The sequence below is a fragment of the Heloderma suspectum genome, chromosome 1, assembly GCF_057233095.1.
Source record: "Heloderma suspectum isolate Gila_16-S chromosome 1, 16-S_ref, whole genome shotgun sequence".
In the NCBI taxonomy this organism is placed as follows: domain Eukaryota; kingdom Metazoa; phylum Chordata; class Lepidosauria; order Squamata; family Helodermatidae; genus Heloderma; species Heloderma suspectum.
The window spans coordinates 334,936,762-334,962,695 of record NC_139458.1 but is presented as its reverse complement, the minus strand read 5'-3'; the positions used below and the strand labels follow the sequence as shown (position 1 = coordinate 334,962,695).

Here is a 25,934-nt window from a genome sequence, read left to right as displayed (position 1 = left end):
TTTCCACCTCTTCGTAATCTCATCTGCTTCTGTTAGGTCCTTGCCTTCTTTGTCCTTTATCATGCCCGTCTTTGCACAAAACGTTCCCTTGAGATCTCCGATTTTCTTGAAGAGATCTCTAGTCTTTCCCATTCTATTGTTTTCCTCGATTTCTTTGCACTGTTCATTTAAGAAGGCCTTCTTGTCTCTCCTTGCTATTCTCTGGAATTCTGCATTCAGTTGGATATATCTTCCCCTTTCTGCCTTGCTTTTTGCTTCCCTTCTTTCCTCAGCTACTTGTAAAGCCTCCTGAGACAGCCACTTTGCTTTCTTGCATTTCTTTTTCTTTGGGATGGATTGAGTTGCTGCCTCCTGAACAATGTTACGGACCTCCGTCCATAGTTCCTCAGGCACTCTGTCTATCAGGTCTAATCCCTTAATCTATTCCTCACCTCCACTATATATTCATAAGGGATATGATTTTTAGGTCATACCTGAATGGTTTAGTGGTTTTCCCTACGTTCTTCAATTTCAGCCGAAATTTTGCAACAAGAAGCTCATGATCTGAGCCACAGTCAGCTCCAGGTCTTGTTTTTACTGACTGTATAGAGCTTCTCCATCTTTGGCTGCAAAGGACATAATCAATCTGATTTCGATATTGACCATCTGGTGATGTCCATGTGTAGAGTCGCCTCTTGTGCTGTTGGAAAAGAGTGTTTGCTATGATCAGTGTGTTCTCTTGGCAAAACTCTATTAGCCTTTGTCCTGCTTCATTTTGTACACCAAGGCCATGCTTGCCTGTTATCCCGGTGATTTCTTGACTTCCTACTTTGGCATTCCAATTCCCTATGATGAAAAGGACATCTTTTTTTGGTGTTAGTTCTAGAAGGTGTTGTAGGTCTTCATAGAACTGATCAACCTCAGCTTCTTCGGCATCAGTGGTCGGGGCATAGACTTGAATTACTGTGATGTTGAATGGTTTGCCTTGGATTCGTACTGAGATCATTCTGTCGTTTTTGAGATTGTACCCCAGTACTGCTTTTCCCACCCTTTTATTGACTATGAGTGCTGCTCCATTTCTTCTAAGGGATTCTTGCCCACAGTAGTAGATATAATGGTCACCTGAATTAAATTTGCCCATGCTTGTCCATTTTAGTTCACTGATTCCCAAGATGTCGATGTTCATTCTTGCCATCTCATGTTTGACCACCTCCAGCCTACCTTGATTCATTGATCTTACATTCCAGGTTCCTAAACAATATTGTTCTTCACAGCATCAGATTTTCTTTTCACTACCAGACACATCCACAGCTGAGTGTCCTTTCGGCTTTGGCCCAGCCGCTTCACTCTTTCTGGTGCTACTTGGAAATTCCCTCTGCTCTTCCCCAGTAGTATATTGGACACCTTCCGACCTGAGGGGCTCATCTTCCAGCGTCATCTGTTTTAGCCTTGTGATACGTTCCATTTGGTTTTCTTGGCAAGAATACTGGAGTGGGTTGCCATTTCTTCAGCGGACCACATTTTGTCAGAACTCTCTGCCATGACCTGTCCACCTTGGGTGGCCCTGCACGGCATAGCTTATGGCTTCACTGAGTAATGCAAGCCCCTTCGCCACAACAAGGCAGTGATCCATGAAGGGGATGTTTATCTTACAACTATGCAAAAGTGGCTAGCAGCTAAATGCAAAAGGAAAGCAAAAGGAAATGCAAAAGGAAAGCCTCAGAGAATATTTATGTACCATGATTCTTGGCACAACTAATCCTTGGGTGTGAATAGTTTTATGATAACTTGACCTGAAACTGATGTCTCTGGGTCATCAAGCAGACTCTTTGGTCCTTTCTGGATTATGTTGTGTCCGCTGCAGTCTGGAAAGTGCTGGAGTTGTATGAGGGAGAAGCAAATATAAAAAGTATTTTCTTTAATGTTCACCTCACACCTCAGATTAACAAATTTGTTCACTGTTAGTTGAAAGTTGCTGTGGTGTCCTGTCTTGCTGGGCCTCCACCCATCTAGTTTCTCCCCAGAAGATTAAGGGGTAAACTACATGTGACATTAATCATGTGGCTTGCCCCTGATTGCACTATTTTTCCTTCAGAAATAGCCAGCAGAGGGGACCAGATTTGGATTAAGATCCTGGCTTTGGGAGTAGGGAAGCATTGGATCCTGGCCTGTGGAGAGCTGTCCCCCTCCATGCAAACTTTCCTGATCTGGGGCAAAATGAAAAAGCCCCCTACAACCATGCCAATGTCCTGATCAGATTGGATCCTCTGCACTGGCTATTTCTGAAAAAAAAACTTGTGCACTCAAGAGCAAACCACATAACTAACAGCCTGTATAGTTTGGCCCTACGTGCCAGTTTGATCGTATCCTGGAGACTTGTCAGTAGCCTTCCAGTGTTTTGCTTTTTAACTAAAAAGCAGCATTTAAGTCTACAATTGGGATCAGTGGAACAGCAGAGAGGGGGAGGACTTTAAACCCTTTCTCCTCCTGCCTTTTGTCTGCTCAGAATGGTTCTCCTCTATACATTCCACCTAAGTAGCAAGAAGAGCAAAGGAAGTCTGTGCAGTTATTCTGAGATGTGTAATGTGTATCTATATGCCTCAGCCGTTGGGCTGATAAGGTTTGGAGGTGCCGAGATAATGATAAGCCAGACCTAGGTTTGCTTACAAGGAGCCTTTATTGAGTACTTACAGCACACAGGCGTACCCAATGGTTGGATCAGACAGCTTCTCTGAACCCAGAGCCATGGGGTAAAATGGGTTTTATACCATACATGTCAGCAGTTAGGCAGCATGACAGCAGCAAGTGTTAATTAGCATTCATCTGCAACTTTCCCAGCTTAGACTAACAGTGCTTGTTCAGAAGGAAAACAATCAGAACTTTCCTAGCACAGCCACCTGTGACTCAGCATAAATATAGCCTCATTTCTAGGGATGTATGAAAGTCACTTAACGTTTCGTGGATCTGCTTCGCGTTGGGGGGGGAGGTGCTCCGTCCATCCCCCCGGAATCCTGCCCGGCCGGCTCCGCTCTGCAGGGATTCTGCAGAGCCGCTGGCCGGTTCCGCCTGCAGCTGGACATCTGGCCGCTGGGCAGCAGGGACGCAAATGGTGGCTGCTGCAGCCACCGCCGTTTGCGTCCCTGTATTTAACCGTGATAGGCTACGTAAATATTTACGTAGCCTATCACAGCAAAGTAAAAAAAAAAAAAGCGTACGCAAATGGTGGCGGCCACAGCAGCCGCCATTTGCGTTCCTTTTTTTCGCTGTTTTAGCCTATGTAAATATTTATGTAAGCTATGGTGGCGAAAAAAAAAGGGGAACGCAAATAGCATAGTGGGCGCTATTTGCGTTCCTTTATTTTTCGTCATTCTAGCCTACGTAAATATTTACATAGACTATTACGGCGAAAAATAAAAGAATGCAAATAGCGCCCACTATGCTATTTGTGTTCCCCTTTTTTTTCACCGTTATAGCTTACGTAAATATTTACGTAAGCTAAAACTGCGGAAAAAAAGGGAACACAAATGGTGGCCGCCGTAGCTGCCACCATTTGCGTACACGGTTTGTTTGTTTGTTTTACCTTGCCGTGATAGGCTACGTAAATACTTACGTAGCCTATCACGGCCTCCGCAGGGATTCAAAAGGTGTCCCTGCATTAGCCGTGATAGGCTACGTAAGTATTTACGTAGCCTATCATGGCTAGGATGAAGAAGTGAATGGCAGCCGCAGGGTGGCCGCCATTCGAAAATCAGCGTGGACGGCAGCAGGTAAGTGCTCTGTTTCGCGTGCCTTTCGGGGGTTGGGGGCTCCGTCCCATGCGCCTTTCGTGGGTTGAGGGGGCGGGGGCTTTGTTCTGCCATGGACTTTGGGGGGCCGAATGCACAGGCATTTGGCCTCACCGAGATCCGTAGCGGAATTCTCTGACATCCTTACTCACTTCTCAGGAACATCCTAGGCCCTGATAAGATACTAGCTTTCATTAGCATGGAATGTGCTGAGGCCGCACTATTGACCTTTGACTCATTTCACATGCTCAGAAGCCCACTAGCAAGGAAATTGCATCAATAATGAACCTAAGCAAAGCATTATGGACCTCTAGGCCCCTCTAAAACTACAGGTGACATGGTTACAGGCCTGGGGCCAGTACAGTATCCTGATAGATGTATATTGTTTTGGCCCGATGAAGAGTTGTATTCTCTGTCAGAGTCATCTTCAAAAGGATTTTGATTCATAGTAATGGGAGTACGAAGGCAGAAATATGGGGGTGCAGTGGCTAAACATTTACCGAGGATATCACTGTTTAAACAAATATAACTTAAATATTTTATAGGTCATTAATTCATGACGTTTGCTGATTCTCTTCAGACTTTGATGAAGTCTGAAGACTTTGTTTATTTCCATTGATAATAGATACATTTATGTATTGAGTCAGTTACATTGGTTTTCAGTTTCTTTTTTCTGTTACTGCCATAGTAAAGCCCAATTTATAGACAAATGATTATATAACTCACTGTATTTTGTGTGATTCACTATTTCTTCTACACTAATCTATAACATAAATGAAGGCTACAATATTATTGACATCTATAGGCAAACAAGCCTATAGTGCATTATTTTATTTCTGAAAAAGGGTTTGTAACAATTAAGTTCAATCTACAGTCTCTTCTGGTTCTAACAGAATCAAGTTAGAAAAGGTATACTCGATGTTTTGTTTTTAGCCCTATGCCGGAGCGTGAGGCAACTGCCTTGGGTGTCACATGCTGGGGTAGCAGTAAGGTGTCGGAAGGCACTGCTGTGAGTGTCACACAGCCTGCTTTTCGCCCACTAAGCTAGCCTCCTGTTTTCAGGTGTGGTGGAGGATGCTTTTTCTATGGCTAGTGCTGAAGTAAGATTCAGGTGCCTGTCTGGTTGGCTTTTGTACATGGAATTGGGGGTGGTGGGAGGGTGCAGGGAGCCATCTTGTCCTTTGCCTCTGAAAGATCTCTTGGGTTGGTCATGGCCCTATGTCATGAACTAGGCATATATTCACCATAATATCTGAAGCCTAGTCAGCTTCCAGTTTCTCTTGGGCCCAAATGACATTGTAAGAGTTAGCCATGGTAGTAATGCAGTTGGTTTCAATTGGTTTAATTGATTTGTATACCTGTATGCTTAATATCCTTTATGATCAGTGATCATCTCCAAACAGCCAAAGGTTCCTTCTCTCCCTGTACCCATTATATCTTGCTAGATTAGTGTTGCCCCATTGCCTTTCAGTACCAGGAATTGCTCTAGAAGAAATTGGTATCCCTTGAGCAACTATTGGATTAATTTGCACAGATTAATGCTATCAACATTTTTAAAAATTGGCTTTCATACACCCCAACTCTGCAGTAATGATTGCTTCTAACCTCTAAAGTGAATGAACACTTGCCAATTGTGAATGTTTTGCCTCTTAAGGGGTGAGGCTCAAGAGTCTTAAGAAGTTCACATTTCTTTCTCGTCCTGAATCAGACTAAAGGGTCAGTCAATAGAGCTGCTCCTGTCCACGGGTTGACATGTTATATTAGATCTATGGGAATGATCTAAACAGACTCAGAAACTCTGCATGAGTGTATTGGGCTTTGCTCTTTCTCCATTATGAATAAAAGGTCTTTAAAGCCATATTTTAAAATATTTGATTGTTCTCTGGATGGCTTGCAACATAGCAGCATAACAAATGGGACTCACCTGAAACCATCACATCACCTTGTAGAGCCTAATTTGAATGTTTGCAGCCTCTTCCAACTTTGACCATGCAGAGTTAACACCATCAGCCTCCCCCCCACACACCCCCAACCTGCTTTTGGTACCATCTTACTTGATGAAGAACTCTGGAGATCTCGAAAGCTTGCATATTTTTTGTGAGCTTGGGTTGGCCAGCTATTACACTAATGTTGACTGTTGAAATTGTATTCTGGAAATGGCTCTACATAACAAGAGTAATACTTATTTCCTAAATATACAAAGAAACTAACAAAGTACAAGAATTTGTCCAAATAGCAAATAGATTTGAGGGAACAGGAAACTAAGTAGTAGGAAGAATAAATGTTTTAAAAATGCATAAAGAAACCTGTGATTTTAGGAATAAGACAGTTGAGCTTTAAATTGTCTCTTGCGCTTGCCTCTGTCAAATATTAGTAAAGTTCATGTAGAAAGCTACAGTCTTTAGCAGGAGCACTATGAACTAAAACCCTGCTTAGATTTGAACACAAGGATGAACTTCTTAACTTCAGTACACTGAACTCATTTTCCTTGTTCTAGCACAAGTCGTCCCAGGAGAGTTTATCCATATTTGAAGTATTTTTCTGTAAATAAACCCGCAAAGTGCTAGATGATTCAATTAACTGTTGCCCAGCACTGGGGAAAAATCTCTCCTCTTCACAAATGATGATGGAACTTTGAACATTAATAAGACCAATGGGAATATTTTAAAAAATTAATTCAGACTTTGAGGACTTGGAATCCCTCCCTTCCACATTGTAACTTCATAAAATGGTGCTGAAAAGGTTAGGAAAAGCGGGTAATAGAAAAATATGATTATTTAAAAAGTAAAATTTAAATTTTATGATGGCATAAAATCATATGATGATCAGTGCTATGTTTCTTTACTGGTTTTGATGTCACTGTAAACTGTGCTCCAGATTAAGTCTCTGTTTTTGGTGTGTACATTTTCTAGCCGCAGATCTGGCCAATATACAATGAACCATGAAAACTCTAAGAAGCCCTCAGGGAAGCCCCTTTCTCATCATTCAGGTTCTCAGGATTCACTCGATGAATTATCCATGGATGATTATTGGAAAGAGCTTGAAAACATCAATGAAACCAGAGGCAATAATCATGAAGATCAAGAATTACTTGTGGTGAAAGAGCCTGATGGTAATCAAAATTAAACTTAATAAAACCTATTTCTCTGATCAAGTTTTGAAGCCTCGACTTTAGACCCTTTTAGTTCTTGCATCTTGTACAACGAGTATAGACAAACTGAAAAAAGCATCCACCACAGATCCACAGACGGAGAAAGCTGGAAGATGCTGGAAAAGATTATTATAAATATAAACATGTGGCCCAGATTCAGATTGGGACTATGGTACTCCAGGAGAGGGGGTTAAACCTTCTCCCCCTTTCCCCCCTGAAATTTCACACTCACCTGCCTGATTGGGGTGGGATGGGGGGTTAAAAAAATAAAAAGTCTCTATTGGAGTCAAGAGTAAGGAAAGTTATCACGCATAGCTACACTATGCACAATTAGCAGAATGTTTAGTTTGGTCCTTTGATAGCTTGAAAAGGGGCTTAGAAAAATGTATGGAGCATAGAACTATCAGTGGATGTTAGTCATGATGAAACTTCCAAATTCAGAGGCAGTATGCCCTGCATACCAGCTAGGGGAGAACAAAAGCTGGAGAGGGCTATGCCTTCACGCCTTGCTTCTAGGTTTTCCATAGGCTTCTGGTTGGCAACTTGTGGGAAGAAGGATGCTGGACCACATAAAGTGTTAGTCTCACGCAGTAGGTAGGATGGTTCTTTACGTTTTCCATAAGAGTATGGCATTGTTGCTCATGGTATGAAAGGCATTGCTGCTCTGTTCACAGGATTTGCAGATTTTTGTAGCATTTCCAAATTTGTATGAACAGAGACAAGAGTGGAATAAAAGAAACGTAATGTGTACACAAGGGCAACAAAGCCTGTTTCCCAGCACCTTCATCTCTTGTTGCCTGTCATCAACTGTTGCCCACACTGCATATGTTCATTTTCCTGTCGTGTTGAGACTCTGGTCCGACCTATTTCAGGAATGCTTTTTAAATCCATATTTTAAAATGCTATGGGATTCCTATCTCAAACACACTTAGTAATGTTTCTCAAATGTGTTGCTTATAGCGATGTTGTTTGGGTCACAAACTGCCAAAGATCTGATCTAGTTAATTTCACCACTCCATTGATTTGCATGGTACTAGGGGAAGCAATTGCAAAATGGGTATTTGGGGTTTGTTTTTTTTCCTGCAGCAAGGGTGGGTTTTCTTTTTCATTTACATGTGTACAGTTTTCAAGCTACTGTTATTGGAGTAGAGCTTTGGTAGCAGTAAGGGCAAATTGCTCTTTGTCTACAGAAATAATTGTCAGTGCTCAGCTGATCCCATGGTACAAACATTCAGTAGTCAGAAGAACTGTTTTTGTTCTTAGAGATAATCTGGTATTTACTGTTCTAGCAAACAGATAACACCATTTTAAACTCAATAGGAAGATCACATCCTTACATTTTAAATGTATAGTACAATACATCTATTCATTGTGAAGGAAGGAAACAGTGTATTAGTAATACATGATAATATGTCAGACAGTTCTTTTGAAGTATAATTTCAGTGCTGATCTGATATGTTTTCACAGAAGATGCACTCTGTTCCATCATGTGACTTTGAGAATATTCTTTATTAAGGATCAGTTTTCACATAGGAAAAAGTTGAAAGGTTTAAATAGTGTAGCACTTGAATAAAATATTTTAAAAATGCTGAAACTTTAACTAAAAGGCTACAATTGCTAACAAAAAGCTGGGTTTAACTTGTTCTGAATAGTACTGAGCACCTTCTGCAGTGAGGTGGAATTCCCTTCCTGTGGAACTCCCTGCCCCTGGAAGTCAGGCAGGTGCCAACGTTGTGTTCCTTCTAGCGCCCCCTGAAGACATTGCTATTTCGAGAGGCCTTCCTTGCATGACTAGCTGTGGTTTATTAAATTCGACCTCATTGGAATTTTTTTTTTTTTTAAGTTTTAACTGTTTTAACCTGGTGTTTTATTCTTTTACCTTTGTTGTTCACCACTCCAAAATCTTCTGATGTGGAGTGGTTTATAAATACTATAAATAAATAAGGAAAGAAAGGCATAACTAGTAATACAAACGCACAGTTATAATTCTGTAAAATCAAGTCTGATTGGATTTTTAAAAATGTCAATATTTTATTGGAAAGAACTCTGGATCTGTGGAGGTTTATCCAAATAATACAAAAATGGTAATTCCTTAGAACACTTCCATTGAAACATATTCTTCTGTTAGACCTAGCATTGTCCAGTCACATTTTTAATACTATTATAGCCAAAACAATAAATGCTAAGATTTGGATAAAGATTTCAGAAAAAATGTTTTAAATCTAAGTTAATGTCATTTAACTGAAATCAGAGAATTTCCCCTTATGTTTAAGCAAAACAGGCATGCATTCATGTTGTGTGGTAAAGATACATAGAGCATTAAACAGTCATCCTAGCTATACCCATATATAGCAAATGAACTACAGTTTTTGTCTGCAGGAACCCTTCTGTGTTCTTCAGTAAACTATAAATGTGTTGCCAGCTAGAAACAATAAGGACATGATCACCTTACTGGAAATCACTAAGGAGTAGAAAAAGCATTAGCAAAGACAATTGAATGGTGCAATACTATCGCCCATTTGCAGTAAGATCACCCAACAGCCTTGATAGGAAAGGAAAGGTTCCTCCTGTGCAAGCACCGAGTCATTGCTGACCCCTAGAGGGAACCTGTTTGTGTTGGCATTTTCTTGGCAGGCTGTAGCGGGGTGGTTTGCCATTGCCTTCCCCAGTCGTGTCTACCTTTCCCCCAGCAAGCTGGGTACTCATTTTACCGAGCTCAGAAGGATGGAAGGCTGAGTCAACCTGAGCCGGCTACCAGAGACCCAGCTTCTGCTGGGATCGAACTTAGGTCGTTGGGAGAGTTTCGGTTGCAATACTGCCGCCTACCACTCTGCGCCACACGAGGCTCAACAGCCTTGATAACCTCTGATTAAATTAATGAAGAGTTGTATTAAGAAAACAATGTGCTAACAGCTGCAGTTAGGAACTCGGGGACAAGGGAGGACACAGAACTATCAAAAGTAGAATACAAATCTAGTGAATGTGACAATCATATATAAATTCTTGACCGTTCTTTCTCATTTCCAGTAGCAAAACTCATAACCAGAAGCCCTACATTACAGGGAACCAGGGGTGGAAGAGAGGGAATTATTTCTCTACAGAGTAGACAGGGAGCACTTCCAAGAGGGCTTCTCGCAGTTTTTATCCACCCTTTCCTTTCCCATAGAAGCCACTGAATTGCTACATTCAATGGTTTGCCATTACATATTTGTATAACCAGAGCTTTGCACTCCGGTGTTTGTTCTCCCCTTTCTTTATGTATTAGGGAAGGAGATTGGAAGTTTTCAGCAGAGGTCTGTGGTAAAACCACAGTTTACTCCATTATGGTTTTCCAGATCTCAGCACTGTGGGTTCAGCAGACACAATGGCAAACAATGGCTTGTGCAAACTAGAAGCTTCTAATCTCCTTTCCTCACTTATAGGGGAAGTAGAAGAGGAGCAGAGAACATTTAGCTGACCCTGAGGTTCACAGTTCCACATGAAAATAACTTCAAACCATATTTGCTGTTATGTATGAATGAAGCCAATCACTGCTTGCTATTGGAGAGATCTGTGAGGCTGCAAGGAAGAATAGTAAAATGGGGGAAAATGTCTTCCACTTGCATTGCCAAGTGTCTGAAGCTCTGAACAGATATTTCTCCAAATTTCTCTGTGACACTGATAACAGCCTTTAACTTTCTCCCAGGCAAGTCAATGTATCCCGCTGGATTTTTGTATGGGACAAAGTGTAGAGGCTATAAACAGGGCCATCTGTAGGCAAAAGTTCTTCCTCCAGACACTGGAAAGTCTCATGAAGATTTTGGCTGTACTTCAGCTTGTCGACCAATTACAGCCTCTTTGCTTTCTCAGATCAGTGGGAACTTTTTATAGCTTTACTTTTAAAATGTGTGTAATGGTCACAATTAACATTAACATTAACTTGAATATATGTCCCTCTTAATTCTTCTTCCTTTTATTTGGGCCAGAGGGAGAATTGGAAGAAGAGTGGTTAAAAGAAGCAGGTTTGTCAAACCTCTTTGGTGAGGCTGCTGGAGATTCTCAAGAAAGCATGGTGGTTTTGGCTACACTGACACGTACGCAGGCAGCAGCAGTACAGAAACGAGTGGAGACTGTCACGCAGACCATGAGGAAGAAAAACAAACAGTATCAAGTTCCTGATGTGAGAGATATCTTCAAGCAGCAAAATGAGTCAAACGAAAAAGTGAGTTCCTGATTTGTGGCTTTGGTTTGCCCTTACTTAAAAAGCTATATACTAAAGTAGACAGTTTGGGGGGAAATGGGAAGTAAAGTACCCCATTTCCTAAAGGCTGCTTTGTATAGTATGTGCTGCTTTGAGAATTATGCAGTATTCAAATTTGGTAAGATTAAGAGTTTTTGCCTAGGAAAGGACCTGGTATGTGTTCCATGAAGATTTTCTGTTTTTGTGTGAAGCAGAATTGATCTTCACATGAAACAAAGTGAAGCAGCCTTTCTAGGCAGCAGGCTCTGGGGTAGACTGGCTGACCATTATCATAACTTTAACCTCCATTTCTGTGTCTCTTTTAAAAAACTAATTGCGGTGGTCTGCCATTTTGACTTTCTGAATCGCATATGATTGGATTTATTTGTATGGAGATTTTATACTACAAGACAGTTTGCAATACTCCCATGCCTTCACCTGGTCTGCAAATGGAGTAATCCAGATAAGCTTTTTGTCTCTGGGTATTTTTTTTAATCAAGTCTGATCCTTGCACACTGCTGACCATCTGGCAGACAATATGAACTGTTCCCGCTCCCCCACACTCCAAATGTAGGACTATTGTGGGTGTAAGGAGAGGGAAATAAAGAGACAAGACACAAGTATTTGGTATAGAATCTGGGCCACATTTATTGAAATTCTTTGATCTGCAAAGGCGAAACTAAGTGGGCACCTTCTTAAAGCCAGCGTAGCCTTGCGTAGTATTGGGTGATACTTTCGCTGCCCGTAGAGTGGCGTCTTTGTTCGCCACCCCTCAGGACTCCCCAAATTTGGGTTGGGAGGCCTTCCCCTGTCACCTCCGCTTGAGCCACAAAACTCATAGTGGGTGAGAGGAGTTGGCCTCAAAGGTAATCCCTATCTCCCAACTGGGGCCACAAAACCCTTAGCTGGAAGCCTCAGGCCTTACTTCTCTCCTGAAGCGGTGCCTCCAAATGCTCACCAACCCCCAAACCCACCAAGGTGCCCACACATACCTGCCACAGGAGGGCGGCAAGCCTCTGCTTAACCATTCTCCCCCCACCTGCGCTGAAGTCATTCAAGCAATCTACTTCGCAGATCAGCCAAAAACAAATCATTGGGCCTGTCAGATAAGTGGACCCCATCTTTCCTGTATAGCTCCCTCCATGCATAAGAAATACCGGGATGTCTAACTATCCCATCCCCCTGACTGAATAAGGCATTCCCTATTTCCCTATTCACCTTCCTGCGGGCCCTATGCAGGACCCGAGGATCCAAATTGTCGCGCCATACCAGTCTGGGCAATAAACAAGACCACAGAATGGAAACTCTCGGCCAACGATGCTGGATAACTTGAATGTTGGCCAAACCTGCAAAATGAGGGCCTTGCCCTTCAGCAAGCCCAAGTCATTCCCCCCAAGGTGTAACAGCACAATCTGCGGGGGAACACAAACCAAACCGCGCTGGAATAATGTGGGCAGGAGGCGCTCTCAACGCATGCCATGTCTGCCGAACCACTGAATGTTGGCATACTGGCTGAGTCCGAGCTGGGATCCACAGCTTGACTGGGAGGCCCTCCATCCGGCCCAGAAGACGATGCTGTGCCCTCAAATAAGCACACGCACTGGCCCCTGAGCATTCCAGCGATCTAGGAAACAAACGTGAACATGTGAGAACAACAGCATAATAACTAGTGCCCAGGTAGCGGCCTCACATAGGCTCTGTAGGATTTGGAGCACCACCTACCCACCGACTGCACCTTGTCCATTGGGAATCCAGTAGCTGCAGCAGTTGAAACAGCCCCAATGCAGAAAGAATGCGAACAAAAACGGAATGCACCTAAATCAAGACCCTTCGAGGCCAGCTTCATGACAGTCCAGAATTGGTATTTGGTCAGGGGGGCAGAGTCGCTATGACAGAAAAGGGGGCCTTGCAAGCCCCCTCGAACACTGAGGAATGCCCAGAGAGCCTCCACCAGGCATAACTCTTCCCGAGAAGCAGGGAAAAGAGACACCTGCACTCCTCTCCCACACTGATCGGTCTTAGACCTCCGCAAACGGATGCGCACTACCGATCGTGAAAATTGAATATCCCTAAATTGTAACGCTTACCCGGACAGATTGCCCTTGATGGCCACAGCCAATTCTGAAATCCGAAATGCTCCAAAAAATGCCATCAAAGCTGCAGCACTGAAAAGGGTAGCCTCGTATTGAGAGTGACATAAAGATGTCCACTGTCCCTTCAGTCCCAGCAATATATCTGGCTTCAAAGGAAGCCAAGAGTCAGGTATTGCAGGAGACACCTGTGCCCAACCCTGAAGAGCTCGCCTCACCCAAAAGTCAACAGTGGCATCGGGCACCCCCTTCAGCTTGAACCAAAAGGCTAGAGCAGAAAGTTTTCCACCAATGGTCTGAGCCAAAAGGCCTCTCTGCCGAGCGTGAATGCAGAATTGCAACAGGTGCTCTACTGGAATGGGCCAAACCTGCAACAACTGCAAGGAATCCCTGAAAACAAAGAAATCCCTACCTGCCTTGAAGTAAGAAGCCCTCATGCTAGGTGCTACAGACTGCAGCATGGCTGGCTCGGCCTCATCCTTCCAATCTCCCAAAGCTCAGCTGGCATGGTCTCCACCAGTTCCTGCACCCAGGGAGCAAGGTCCCAAACCTCTGCACCTGGTTACGCGACAAAGCATCAGCAATGGCGTTATCCAAGCCAGGGATATGTCGGGCAAGATATTAAATCGGAAGCATTGCAAAGTGAATGCCCTAACCAAAACCATAACTCTAGGATTATGGGATGAAAGGGAATTAATCGCCTGGTTGTTGTACCAAGTGCACTACAGAGTTGGACAGTTGCTTGGCCCACAAATGTGCTGCCATGTATATGGGAAAGAATTTTTAAAAGGTGAGGTCCCTGCCTATGCCAGCAGCTAACCAGTCCTCTGACCACAGCCCAGTGCACCATCAATCCCGGAAAATGACTCCGGAACCAAAGGCACCAGACACGTCGGAGTGTATTTGAAGTTCAGCTTCCAATAAAAACTCCCACCTTCAGAAAGAAATGCTGTTAAACTCATCTAGGAAGCGCAGCCTTACCTGCAGGTCTGCCTTCATAGCAGCAGACACTCTGACACGGTAGTGAGGAAACTGTAGGCCCTGCATAGCACCACACAGGTGCCGCAGGAATGCCCTACCAGGTGCCACCTCCCGGCAAGCGAAATTAAGATGCCCAACAACTCCCTGTAAGGTATGAAGTGCCCCCTTCTTAGCTCTCAACACTGCAGAGATCCTTTCCCGCAAGGCCGAGAGCTTATTGTTGGGGAGCCTACAAGACTGAGCTATGGAATCCAACTCAGTCCCAAGAAACATAATGACAGATAAGAAGCCCTCAGTTTTCTCTGTGGCCAAAGGAACGACCAGTTCCTCTGCCAGGGCAGAAAACTCCTGCATTAAATAGGCACACTGGGTAGAATCCAAGGGGTTGGCAAATAGAAAATCATCCAGGTAATGTACAGTATTCTGCAATCCTGTCCTGTCTCTAAGGGCCCACCTAAAAATGAGCTGAATTTCTCAAACATAGCACAGGAAATAGAGCACCCCATAGGGAGAGCTCTATCAATATAAAATTGGCCTTGGAAACAGAACCCTAAAAGTTCAAATTCATCAGGGCAGATAGGCAAAAGGCAAAACGCAGATTTAATATCCCATTTGCCCATGAAGGCCCCACAACCACAGGCCCTTACCATAGAAATTGCAGAACCGAAGGATGCGTAGTGTATGGAACAAAGTTGCTCTGGAATAGCACCATTCACAGCTCCGCCTTTAGGAAAAGACAGGTTATGGATCAACTTGTATTCCTCAGGGGTCTTTTTAGGTACTATACCCAGGGGAGACACTCTCACGCTGGGAATAGGAGGTGCAGTAAATGGACTAATGACCCTGCCAGCGGCCACATGTTTCTGGATTTTTTCCCTGACCAGATGTCCAAATACAATGGATTTCTGGTTCTGTGCAAAGTGAGCATGACGCTGGCCCTGACAAGGAATCCGGTATCCCTCAGAAAACCATTTCGCTAATAAACAGCATCTTCCCGCAGTGGGCACCACCTCAGGAGGCACAAAAGAGATTGCAATTTAATGGGACTGGGACCCTTTTGGAGGGGGCTGTTGCCCCCACCTTGTTTCCTGTTGCCCGCCCCCTCCTGGCCTGCGCCCTGCCATCCTCTAGTCCTGGGGCAACTAAGACAACCATGTTGTCCCACACACATAGAGCACTCATGATGGAACTTGCAAGAGGTTTTAGAGCAGGTGCCGCGGGCACTAAACTCCCAACAGAGCAAGCGGTGTTGAACCATCTGCCCCACAGAGGCCTTAAAGGCTGAAGCGGGCTGCTGTTTGGATAATGTGGCCACTGTCCGACCTGTCCCCAAAGCCTGGCCTCGCTGAGGTCATGAACTGGAGCCACAGGTTGTGGTCCTTCCCATCCCAGCACAGGGTGGGGTCCAGCACGGCCCGCACACGAAATGATTCATCATATGCCAACCATGCCTGCCCTCATACTCTGTTTAGGCTCTGTAAATAATATTCAAATATTTAGTCAGGACCCAACCCTGCTCTGGGTATTTCTGCTGTATAATGCCCATGTAGAGGAGGAAACCAGGCAACCAATTTGCCCAGGTGCGAGAAACCTTTTTGCGCCTAACCCACTCCTGTTTTTTGTCGCTGGACTTTGCCTTGTATTTTGATTCCGATTCCCGGAATAACAAGGAGAATATATCCACAAAGTCACCCTTCAGTATCTTCTCCCTAGTAGCCGGCAATAGATGATACCCGAGGGGGGCGACAGTACTGCCTGTCAGGATTGCCTTGTCACTAACCTTGGCATAAGGATTGCTGCCAGCAATGGGGGCCACCACAGGAGCCACAGGGTCACTAGCCATAGGGCCATGACACACTGCTGCGCAAGCTGCAGCGGCAGAGGATAATTGCTGAGAAGTGGCCCACAGTGGAGGGGAGGGGCTTACTAGCCATTTTAGGCTTGGGCGCCCCTTCCTTCCACCTCTTCGAAGTGCAACTGCAGGGCAGGTGGACACGCACTCCTACAGCCAGCAAAGAAGTGGCCGACTGGGAGCTGGGCAGCTTTGCCTCAGCGGAGTCGAGGCTGTCCACCCCCTCTCGGCGTTTTCGTTGGTGTCTGGGTGTCTGCAGCTCTGCGGGGCCTGATTTTGGCAGCAGCAGTGGCTGCTTTAGGCAGCGTTCCCGGAGGCGGCATTCTCCGCTCACCGGACAGCGCGGCCTGCCTCGCACGCATGCGCAGTTTCTCCCGGGGCAAAGCGGGTGGCTTCGCGCTGCTACTGGGCCTAACAGTTTGTCAGGTGGGCCTCCAGAGCCTCACCCCCCCACTGCTTTTCCTACCAGTGGTAGCTGGTGAGGGGTTCGATCGGGGGGGAGATAGCTGGGCAGCTGCGCCCCCCTTCTGTTTGGGGGTGTGTGCTGTGGCCGCTAGGGCCCAGCAGGGCTGCTGTTGGGAGGTGTGGGTGGATTGAGGCCTTGGTAGTTTTACTGGGCCTGTAGGCCCAAGGTTTGCCAGGTGTGCTTACTCTTGCCACCCACACCCATACAGCTGGAAGCAGGGGTGTGGGCTATTGGTGGCATTCCCTGGGCTGCCTCTTGACACCCCCCCCCCCAACAGTACTAGCCTGTGCAAGCTGAGGCGGTATTTAACCCTGTCAGGATGCAACCTAAAAAAGGAATTGGGGGTGGGGAGAGGAAGGCCCCTCACCAAACAGCATTTTCATAGGGCCAATTCATCCTCCTCCGAGGATGATAGCCCTACAGCGGCTATGCTTCTCTTCAGGTAAGAGGCAGCAGAAAGGGATGAGGGGATTTCCGCTCCATTTACTCCTCTTCAACACAGCATTCGGAGTAAGGGGTCGAGGCTGACTAGGAAGCAGACTCAGAGAAATGTTTTGCTTTCAGTTTCAGCCAGGTTGGATGCTCTGGAGGCATCTCCTAGCTCCATTCCAGTGCAGGTAGCAGAGCTGTCAGATGTTTCTCTGGCCTGTGACCAAGTGCAAGAGCTGGCATTGGTTTCTGATCCAGTTCCGGTTTCCAGGGAGTCTGCCTCCACATCGGCAGGCACAGCAGCGCCTAGCCGGGGCCAGATCCCAGATTCTCCTGCGGTAACACCTCTGGGTAAAGGTGAGGGTATAATGCCTGGGTCTCCCACCCCTTGGCAGGGGCTTGGCCCATTTATGCCTTTGGGGTGGCTTCCCTGGATGTCTACGATGGGCTGGTCCTTTCCTCACAGAGGAGATGTTCCCACTGCTGAGGCCTTTTGGCCTATGCTACCTCCTACTGGGGATTTGTCCGGTGTTTCTGACACAGCTGTTCCCACAGTGACATCGGTCGGGGCCTCCTCTGGTGTCACTCTGCATACTGGGTGGGCCCCCACAGGCACTAACCCCCCCTCCTCTGCTGTCTCTGGTGAACGCCAATTGCGTTTCCCTTGTCTCTCCCCCCCTCCCCCTGCAAAGTCCTCCCCATGGCCAGGCAAGCTGGACACAGGGGGAAGGGGCAAGTAAGGATTCAGTAGTATTTTTTTCTGGGGACTCCCATAAATATACACCTTTTAAATAATCTCTAGAGCATACTTCCCCACATTGGTGTGATGAATTTGAGATCAATATCACAGCTATTAATTGTATCCTCTTGTTCAGTGAGTGCATTGACTAAGGCATAGAGCTTGGTTGGTTGCCATCAAGATGAATGGACATCCACTGGGGAGTGATGTAGGAATCCAGTTCCTTGAATATTCTAATTAGTGCTGCTTACGAAGGTGGAGGAGATATACTAATATAGCTAGTTGGGGGGTGGTTTCAACTAATTTTACAGGTCATTCCACTGGTTTTCATAGGACTCTTCTGGGTAGGTAGTGATTGCATTCCATTTTACTTACACTGACTTATCTGGGAGCAAGCCCCATTGAGGTCAGTGAGACTTAATTCTGAAGTAGACATGTATAGGATTGCGCTGCTAATTGTGTTTTGATTATGTTTGTGAGGTACCTTAATTCTGATGATAAACTATCTTATAAACTACTTTAAAAAGACACCAGGCATAGAGTTGACAGTGAATAGTGTTGATGTAGTTGCAGTACTTCATTACAGAATGACACTTTGTAATGTCAGTACTAAAATCAAGTGGGAGCAAAGCAGTTTACCTATGATTTACTCAATGTTTTTAATACGTTATTTTCTGCATTTTAGAGAACTGTCAGTGAACACCAGCCTGTAAGAACAAGAGAAAACAAAGATGAAATGCAAGAAGAAGGAAGTGAGGGTATCTGAACATTTTTTTTATTACTTTGAACTGTCATGGCACAGTATATTACAGAACAGATTTATTTAAGCAAAGCAAAAGCTCTGTGACGGACTTATGCATGTTAGTTCTTGAAACTTCTCTAAAAATGTCACAGTCTCTAGGACACGGGTGGGGAACCTCAGGCCAGGGGGCCAGATCCATAGCTGCTGTGGCCACCTGGGGAAAGCCCTCCAGCATTTCCCAGGTGACCACACCCCTGTCATCCTGCCACATGTTGCTTGGTGATTTCCCAGCTTTTGCATAGTTTTTCCCCATTCTAAAAGGTTGAAATGCTTCCCCTAAGGCTTAGTTACTGGTAGTAACAGCTAAAATATGCTGGTATTTTTTGGTATCTTTGGCTCACAGTCAAAAAAGAAACAGCTGCACCAAATGAATTCCCAATGCGTTTCGACACGTGGTCTTTATCAAGGGAAAAACACTTGGAGATTCTCTTGGAGGATTCCCTCTCCCTTGGTTCTTCCAAAGAACTTTTCCCTTGATAAAGACCAAGGGTCAAAACGCGTTGGGAATTCAACTGATGCAGCTGTTTCTTTTTTGGCTTTGGTTTCCAGCCTTACTGCTGTTTTTTTCTGGTTCTTGTTGGCACTGTTGTCTTTGGCCCCATCCCTTTTGTCTTCGGACCTCCTCCTTTTGCCTTCGGCCCTGGCCACCACTGGAATGTGGCCCCCGAGAGCTTCTCTGAAATTTAATTCAGTCCTTGGGATGAAAGAGGCTCCCTTCTTCTCCACCAGGGGGGGAATCTACACCTTGCACGTAAGTGCAAGGAAGGCAGCAGAAGATCACTTTCAAAACAATTGGATTATAACGTCCTAATTCACACCCACTCAATTTCCACGTTCTCATACTTCCTGGAAGTTACCATGCTCCACACTTCCAATAGGGGAATGTTTAATGCTGTAAAAGAGGGCGGTTCAAGGAAGAGCAATGGACTGGCCAGGACTTCTCCAGAAATAACTAGGGATGCTGGAGAAATCTGAAACGGACTCTAATAAATCTAGATTGGTCTGTGATTTCCTCAGCTTTTAAAATGTTATTTACAGAAGCAGCAACGTCCTTATAAATTTAATATGTGTGTGTGTGTGTGTGCAGTATTATGCTTGCTGGTAATATAGTGAGCGGTATGGGTGTTCTTTTTTTCAGTTTAAATCCTAGTCTGCTGTGTTGGTGAACTTCCTGGAATTCCATAAAAGAGTTCCAGTTCCTCTCATGGGTATTGCAGAGAGTTTTCTGAAAGGTTGCCTGTAGGGAAAGGTTTCCTACACGGAGGGAAAGTGTGCATTGATAGCATTCTTGCCTTCAAACTTATACACACTTACCTGAGAGTAACTGTCATTGCAATCAGTAGGAGTTACTTCTGAGTGGACATGCACAGACTAGAGCTGTAAATTAGTTAACCATCCCCAACGCTTCTCTGAGATCCCACTGAACACAACAATGCTTACTTCTGAGTAAACACATTGGCTGTAAAGCTATCTTTTTATTTTTTGGTAAGGGCACAGGGAGGTCTTGTCTTTCTCAACAAACCTTGTGCTTTATTGCTCCAGTTCTCAGAGTGTTTAGAATCCAGTGTCAGTTCTAACTGCAACAGGATGCCAATCAACCTTAAAAGAGGGAGTTTGGCTGAACTGACTTGTAGATCATGAAATGTGTGGCTTTATAAATACACCTGACCAATTTACATTCCTGGGACTAAGTGCCATGGAATTCATTGGGGCTTGCTTCTGAGTAGGCTTGCATAGGAGTTCACCGTAGGTCTGCTGGGAGTAGTGGTCTTAAGATCCCACATCCCCTTCAATGCATTTACTTGGAACCTCCCCCTCCCATTGACTTCAGTGTAGTTTTTATCTATGAGAGAAGGATTGTCATCCTTAACCTTTGCCTGCTTCTTCTCCCCTTTGCTCACCAATTTGATGGACATGGGGCTATTTAAAGTGCCTTTCCCCCCTCCCTGAATACATTCATCATGCAGAGCTTGGCAGGGTCATTTTAAAAAGTTTTTTCTTAAAGGAATTGCTTTAGATAAGGCACTCATGCTTGGTTGGGAAAGGTGTTCTCCATTTCCTCCAAATCAGAAAGAAACCTTAAAGGCAATTTGCTTTCAATGAGATTCCCCTCCCTCCTTGAAAAGATGCAGGCACAGGCAAACCCGACCCCAGGGATTTGCCAATGGAAGGGTAAACCTGAAAACCTGGATGGGATTAAATACAATCCTAATATCCCTGTGGCCCCTTCATGGATCACTGCCATGTTGTGGCGAAGGGGCTTGCATAACTCAGTGAAGCCATAAGCTACGCCGTGCAGGGCCACCCAAGACGGACAGGTCATGCTTGAGAGTTCTGACAAAATGTGGTCCACTGGAGAAGGAAATGGCAACCCACTCCAGTATTCTTGCCAAGAAAACCCCATGGAACGTATCACAAGGCTAAAAGATATGACGCCGGAAGATGAGCCCCTCAGGTCGGAAGGTGTCCAATATACTACTGGGGAAGAGTAGAAGGTATTTCCAAGTAGTGCCAGAAAGAGTGAAGCGGCTGGGCCAAAGCCTAAAGGACACTCAGCTGTGGATGTGTCTGGTGGTGAAAAGAAAATCTGATGCTGTAAAGAACAATATTGTTTAGGAACCTGGAATGTTAGATCAATGAATCAAGGTAAGCTGGAGGTGGTCAAACATGAGATGGCAAGATTGAACATCGACATCTTGGGAATCAGCGAACTCAAATGGACAGGCATGGGCGAATTTAATTCAGGTGACCATCATATCTACTATTGTGGGCAAGAATCCCTTAGAAGAAATGGAGTAGCACTCATAGTCAACAAAAGGGTGGGAAAAGCAGTACTGGGGTACAATCTTAAAAACGATAGAATGATCTCAGTACGAATCCAAGGCAAACCATTCAACATCACAGTAATTCAAGTCTATGCCCCAACCACTGATGCCGAAGAAGCTGAGGTTGATCGGTTCTATGAAGACCTCCAACACCTTCTAGAACTAACACCAAAAAAAGATGTCCTCTTCATCATAGGGGACTGGAATGCTAAAGTAGGAAGTCAAGAAATCACCGTGATAACAGGCAGGCATGGCCTTGGTATACAAAATGAAGCAGGACAAAAACTAATAGAGTTTTGCCAAGAGAACACGCTGATCATAGCAAACACTCTTTTCCAACAGCACAAGAGACGACTCTACACATGGACATCACTAGATGGTCAATATCGAAATCAGATTGATTATGTCCTTTGCAGCCAAAGATGGAGAAGCTCCATACAGTCAGTAAAAACAAGACCTGGAGCTGACCGTGGCTCAGATCATGAGCTGCTTCTTGCAAAATTTCGGCAGAAATTGAAGAACGTAGGGAAAACCACTAAACCATTCAGGTATGACCTAAATCATATCCCTTATGAATATACAGTGGAGGTGAGGAATAGATTTCAGGGATTAGACCTGATAGACAGAGTGCCTGAGGAACTATGGACGGAGGTCTGTAACATTGTTCAGGAGGCAGCAACTCAATCCATCCCAAAGAAAAAGAAATGCAAGAAAGCCAAGTGCCTCTGATGAGGCTTTACAAGTAGCTGAGGAAAGAAGGGAAGCAAAAAGCAAGGGAGAAAGGGGAAGATATATCCAACTGAATGCAGAGTTCCAGAGAATAGCAAGGAGAGACAAGAAGGCTTTCTTAAATGAACAATGCAAGGAAATCGAGGAAAACAACAGAATGGGAAAGACTAGAGATCTCTTCAAGAAAATTGGAGATCTCAAGGGAACGTTTTGTGCAAAGATGGGCATGATAAAGGACAAAGAAGGCAGGGACCTCACAGAAGCAGATGAGATTAAGAAGAGGTGGAAAGAATACACAGAAGAACTATACAGGAAAGATCTTAATGTCCTTGATAGCCGTGATAGTAATGTCCTTGATAGCCATGATAGTGCGGTCACTGAACTTGAGCCGGACATCCTCGAGAGTGAAGTCAAGTGGGCCTTAGGAAGCATTAGTAACAACAAAGCTAGCGGAGATGACAGTATTCCAGCTGAGCTATTTAAAATCCTAAAAGATGATGCTGTTAAAGTGCTGCATTCAATATGCCAACAAATGTGGAACACTTAGCAATGGCCGCAAGACTGGAAAAGGTCAGTTTACATTCCAATTCCAAAGAAGGGCAACGCCAAAGAGTGTTCAAACTACCGCACAATTGCGCTCATTTCACATGCCAGCAAGGTGATGCTCAAAATCCTACAAGCTAGGCTTCAGCAGTATGCGAACCGAGAACTACGGGAAGTACAAGCTGGGTTTCGAAGAGGCAGAGGAACTAGAGATCAAATCGCCAACATTCGCTGCATCATGGAGAAAGCAAGAGAATTCCAGAAAAACGTCTCTTTCTGCTTCATTGACTACGCTAAAGCCTTTGATTGTGTGGATCACAACAAACTGTGGCAAATTCTTAAAGTGATGGGAGTACCAGACCACCTTACCTGTATCCTGCGAAACCTGTATGAGGGTCAAGAAGCAACAGTAAGAACCGGAAATGGAACAACCGAGTGGTTCAAAATTGGGAAAGGAGTACGACAAGGCTGCATATTGTCACCCTGCTTATTTAACTTATATGCAGAGTACATCATGAGAAATGCCGGGTTGGATGAATCAGAGGTCGGAATTAAGTTTGCTGGGAGAATTATCAACAACCTCCGATATGCAGACGATACCACCCTAATGGCAGAAAGCGAAGAGGATCTAAAGAGCCTCTTGTTGAGGGTGAAAGAGGAGAGTGCAAAAGCTGGTTTGAAACTCAACATTAAAAAAACTAAGATCATGGCATCTGGCCCTATCACTTCCTGGCATATGGAAGGGGAAGAAATGGAAGCAGTGACAGATTTTACTTTCTTGGGCTCCAAGATCACCGCAGACGGTGACTGTAGCCATGAAATTAAAAGATGCTTGCTCCTTAGGAGGAAAGCTATGGCAAACCTAGACAGCATAGTAAGAAGCAGAGACATCACCTTGCCAACAAAGGTCCGTCTAATCAAAGCTATGGTTTTCCCAGTAGTAATGTATGGCTGTGAGAGCTGGACTATAATAAAGGCTGAGCGCTGAAGAATTGATGCTTTCGAACTGTGGTGCTGGAGAAGACTCTTACGAGTCCCCTGGACTGCAAGGAGGTCAAATCAGTCCATCCTAAAGGAAATCAACCCTGAGTGCTCATTGGAAGGACAGATACTGAAGCTGAAGCTCCAATATTTTGGCCACCTAATGCGAAGAGAAAACTCTCTGGAAAAGACCCTGATGCTGGGAAAGACTGAAGGCAAAAGGAGAAGGGGACGGCAGAGGATGAGATGGCTAGATAGCATCACCGATGCAATGAATATGAACCTGAGCACACTCTGGGAGAGTGTGCAGGACAGGAAGGCCTGGCGTGCACTATGGTCCATGGGGCCACGAAGAGTCGGACATGACTGAACGACTGAACAACAACAATATCCCTGTGGAGGGCAGAAGGAAGGGATTTAACAATATCCCTAGTGGGAGAGCCCTTGGCAGCAGTTGCTCACATGTTGACAGCTGTGATTGGCCAGTGGGGAAATACAAACTCTCCCATATAAGGACATGGATATGAGTAACCCACGCCAATATAGGGTCACCAAAGCGGGAAGGTGGAACACATCATTGGGAATCTGCTTTGTTTGGGTATTGAAACCGGTTAAAAATCCACTGATAATACCGGCACCAAAACGACACAGGGGAAGCATCATGTGAACCGAGGTCAGCAGAAACTCTTTGGAAACTGAGTAAAACGTAAGTGTAGATAGCCTCCAGATCCATGGGTTTAGTTATGTGGCTCCCTGGACTGTGTCCAAGACAAATTAGCACATATCTATCAGGGTTTTTTTTTCATTCCTACTTCAAATATAACTACTGAAAGTATCTGAGTATACTATCTAATGTGTAGCAATGATATTTCCAATGTTCTATAAAAGATTCCCCATTTAATTTTTGAATCCAACGAATGAAGAATTGATGTAGGTAAGTTCAGCATTAAGAAAAAGAAAGAATACAAAAGTATAGCTGGAATAAAAGTCCCAGCCCACTCAAGTCATACTTGTTGGTGCAACATCTCTGGCACTGTTTTGTCATCACAGTCACGCAATCCTTGACCAGAGTTAACAAGAGCCGGTGGTTCTTGTTGCAAGCACTCCCACCAGTTGCGGTGGCATTGCTGGGTGTTGTACAGCCACTGGGTCATATTATCTCTGAGCCCTGACCATTCCTGCCAGAGCTGAGAGGGATGAACGTGGGATTGCCTCAAACCCTGCAGAGCTGTGGATCAGGCCGTTTGAAAACAAAAGAATCAGATGGAAAGGAGGGAAATATATATATGAATGTGCCACTTGTTGTTTGAAGGTTGAAATGATGAAGATATATAATTCCATCAATTTAAAATGCCAACCATGTGTGTGAAATGAAGAGTAATGGTCCGAAACTGATGATACGTTGGCTCATTTGTCATTGTCCAAAAGAATGGATATGTAATGGGTAGTATTTAATGAGAAGGCCATGAATGAGAAGTTTCCCATGGGTTTTTTTGCTCACATATGGGAACAGGACTTAATTGCAGCCCTGGTTCGTGGCACTGACTCTTCAGTACCTACCCTTTAATGTGAACAAATTCCATTAAGTGAAGGGTATAGCTGCTTCTCGTCCACCATGTTATGTTCTATGCCTTTTTGTGTTTTTAGTATCCTAATGGGGTTTTAGAGTGTTTACTATAAACCAGTCATATCTAAATTTTGCCTGAGCCATTTTTTAATCTTGAAGTAAACTAGTTTTAGGTAGCATTTAGATATAAGCTGGGTTTTTTTTACTAAATAAAGAGCTTGTAATAAAATGTGATCTGGCCAAATACCTCATGTAACATATCTTTTTTTGGGGGAGCGGTGATAACTGGTATCTATTTGAACAGTCATACCTATTTAATCCTGGACTAACTGGGAAGTCCATTGGTCTTAGACTCAGTCCATAGAGAGTTTGTGCTTATGTCCTGTTGAAATAATAAGCACAACTAACTTTCTCTGTGTTGGGATCAGTGTAAAATAAAAACTGAGAGAGCTCCTATGTAACACCACTATGGTTTGTGGGTTTTGGCTTGGTGCATTTATCATTTTCCACAAACTAAGAAGCAAGGGAATGATTCAGAGCATGCAGAGGGAGGAAGGAACCTGTGAGGCTGAGGCTGGCTTGTGTAACCAAGCCAGCCTCAGCTGGGTAAAAAGGGTAAAAAGGAGGAACCTGGGAACTACAGACCAGTCAGTCTGACATCAATCCCTGGGAAAATTCTGGAGCAGATCATAAAGCAATCCATCTGGAAGCACCTTGACAACAATGCCGTGATTACTCGAAGCCAACATGGATTTGTCAAGAACAAGTCCTGCCAGACAAATCTGATCTCATTTTT

At 44.5% G+C, this 25,934-nt stretch overlaps 1 protein-coding gene across 2 annotated transcripts in view; it reads left to right on the top strand.

Moving 5' to 3' along the window:
• ARHGAP18 (Rho GTPase activating protein 18) overlaps positions 1 to 25,934 on the top strand; it is an 83,393-nt gene that overhangs the window by 24,515 nt on the left and 32,944 nt on the right. Inside the window, exons 2-4 of one of the 2 annotated variants that reach the window (XM_084827488.1) lie at positions 6,754 to 6,876; positions 10,881 to 11,116; positions 18,377 to 18,449. In XM_084827488.1, the coding sequence (XP_084683614.1) occupies positions 6,783 to 6,876; positions 10,881 to 11,116; positions 18,377 to 18,449 (403 nt within the window). In that variant the 5' untranslated portion in view covers positions 6,754 to 6,782. Of the gene's footprint in view, positions 1 to 6,676; positions 6,877 to 10,880; positions 11,117 to 18,376; positions 18,450 to 25,934 lie in introns of both variants that reach the window. The other variant, XM_084827487.1, reaches the window with a different exon arrangement.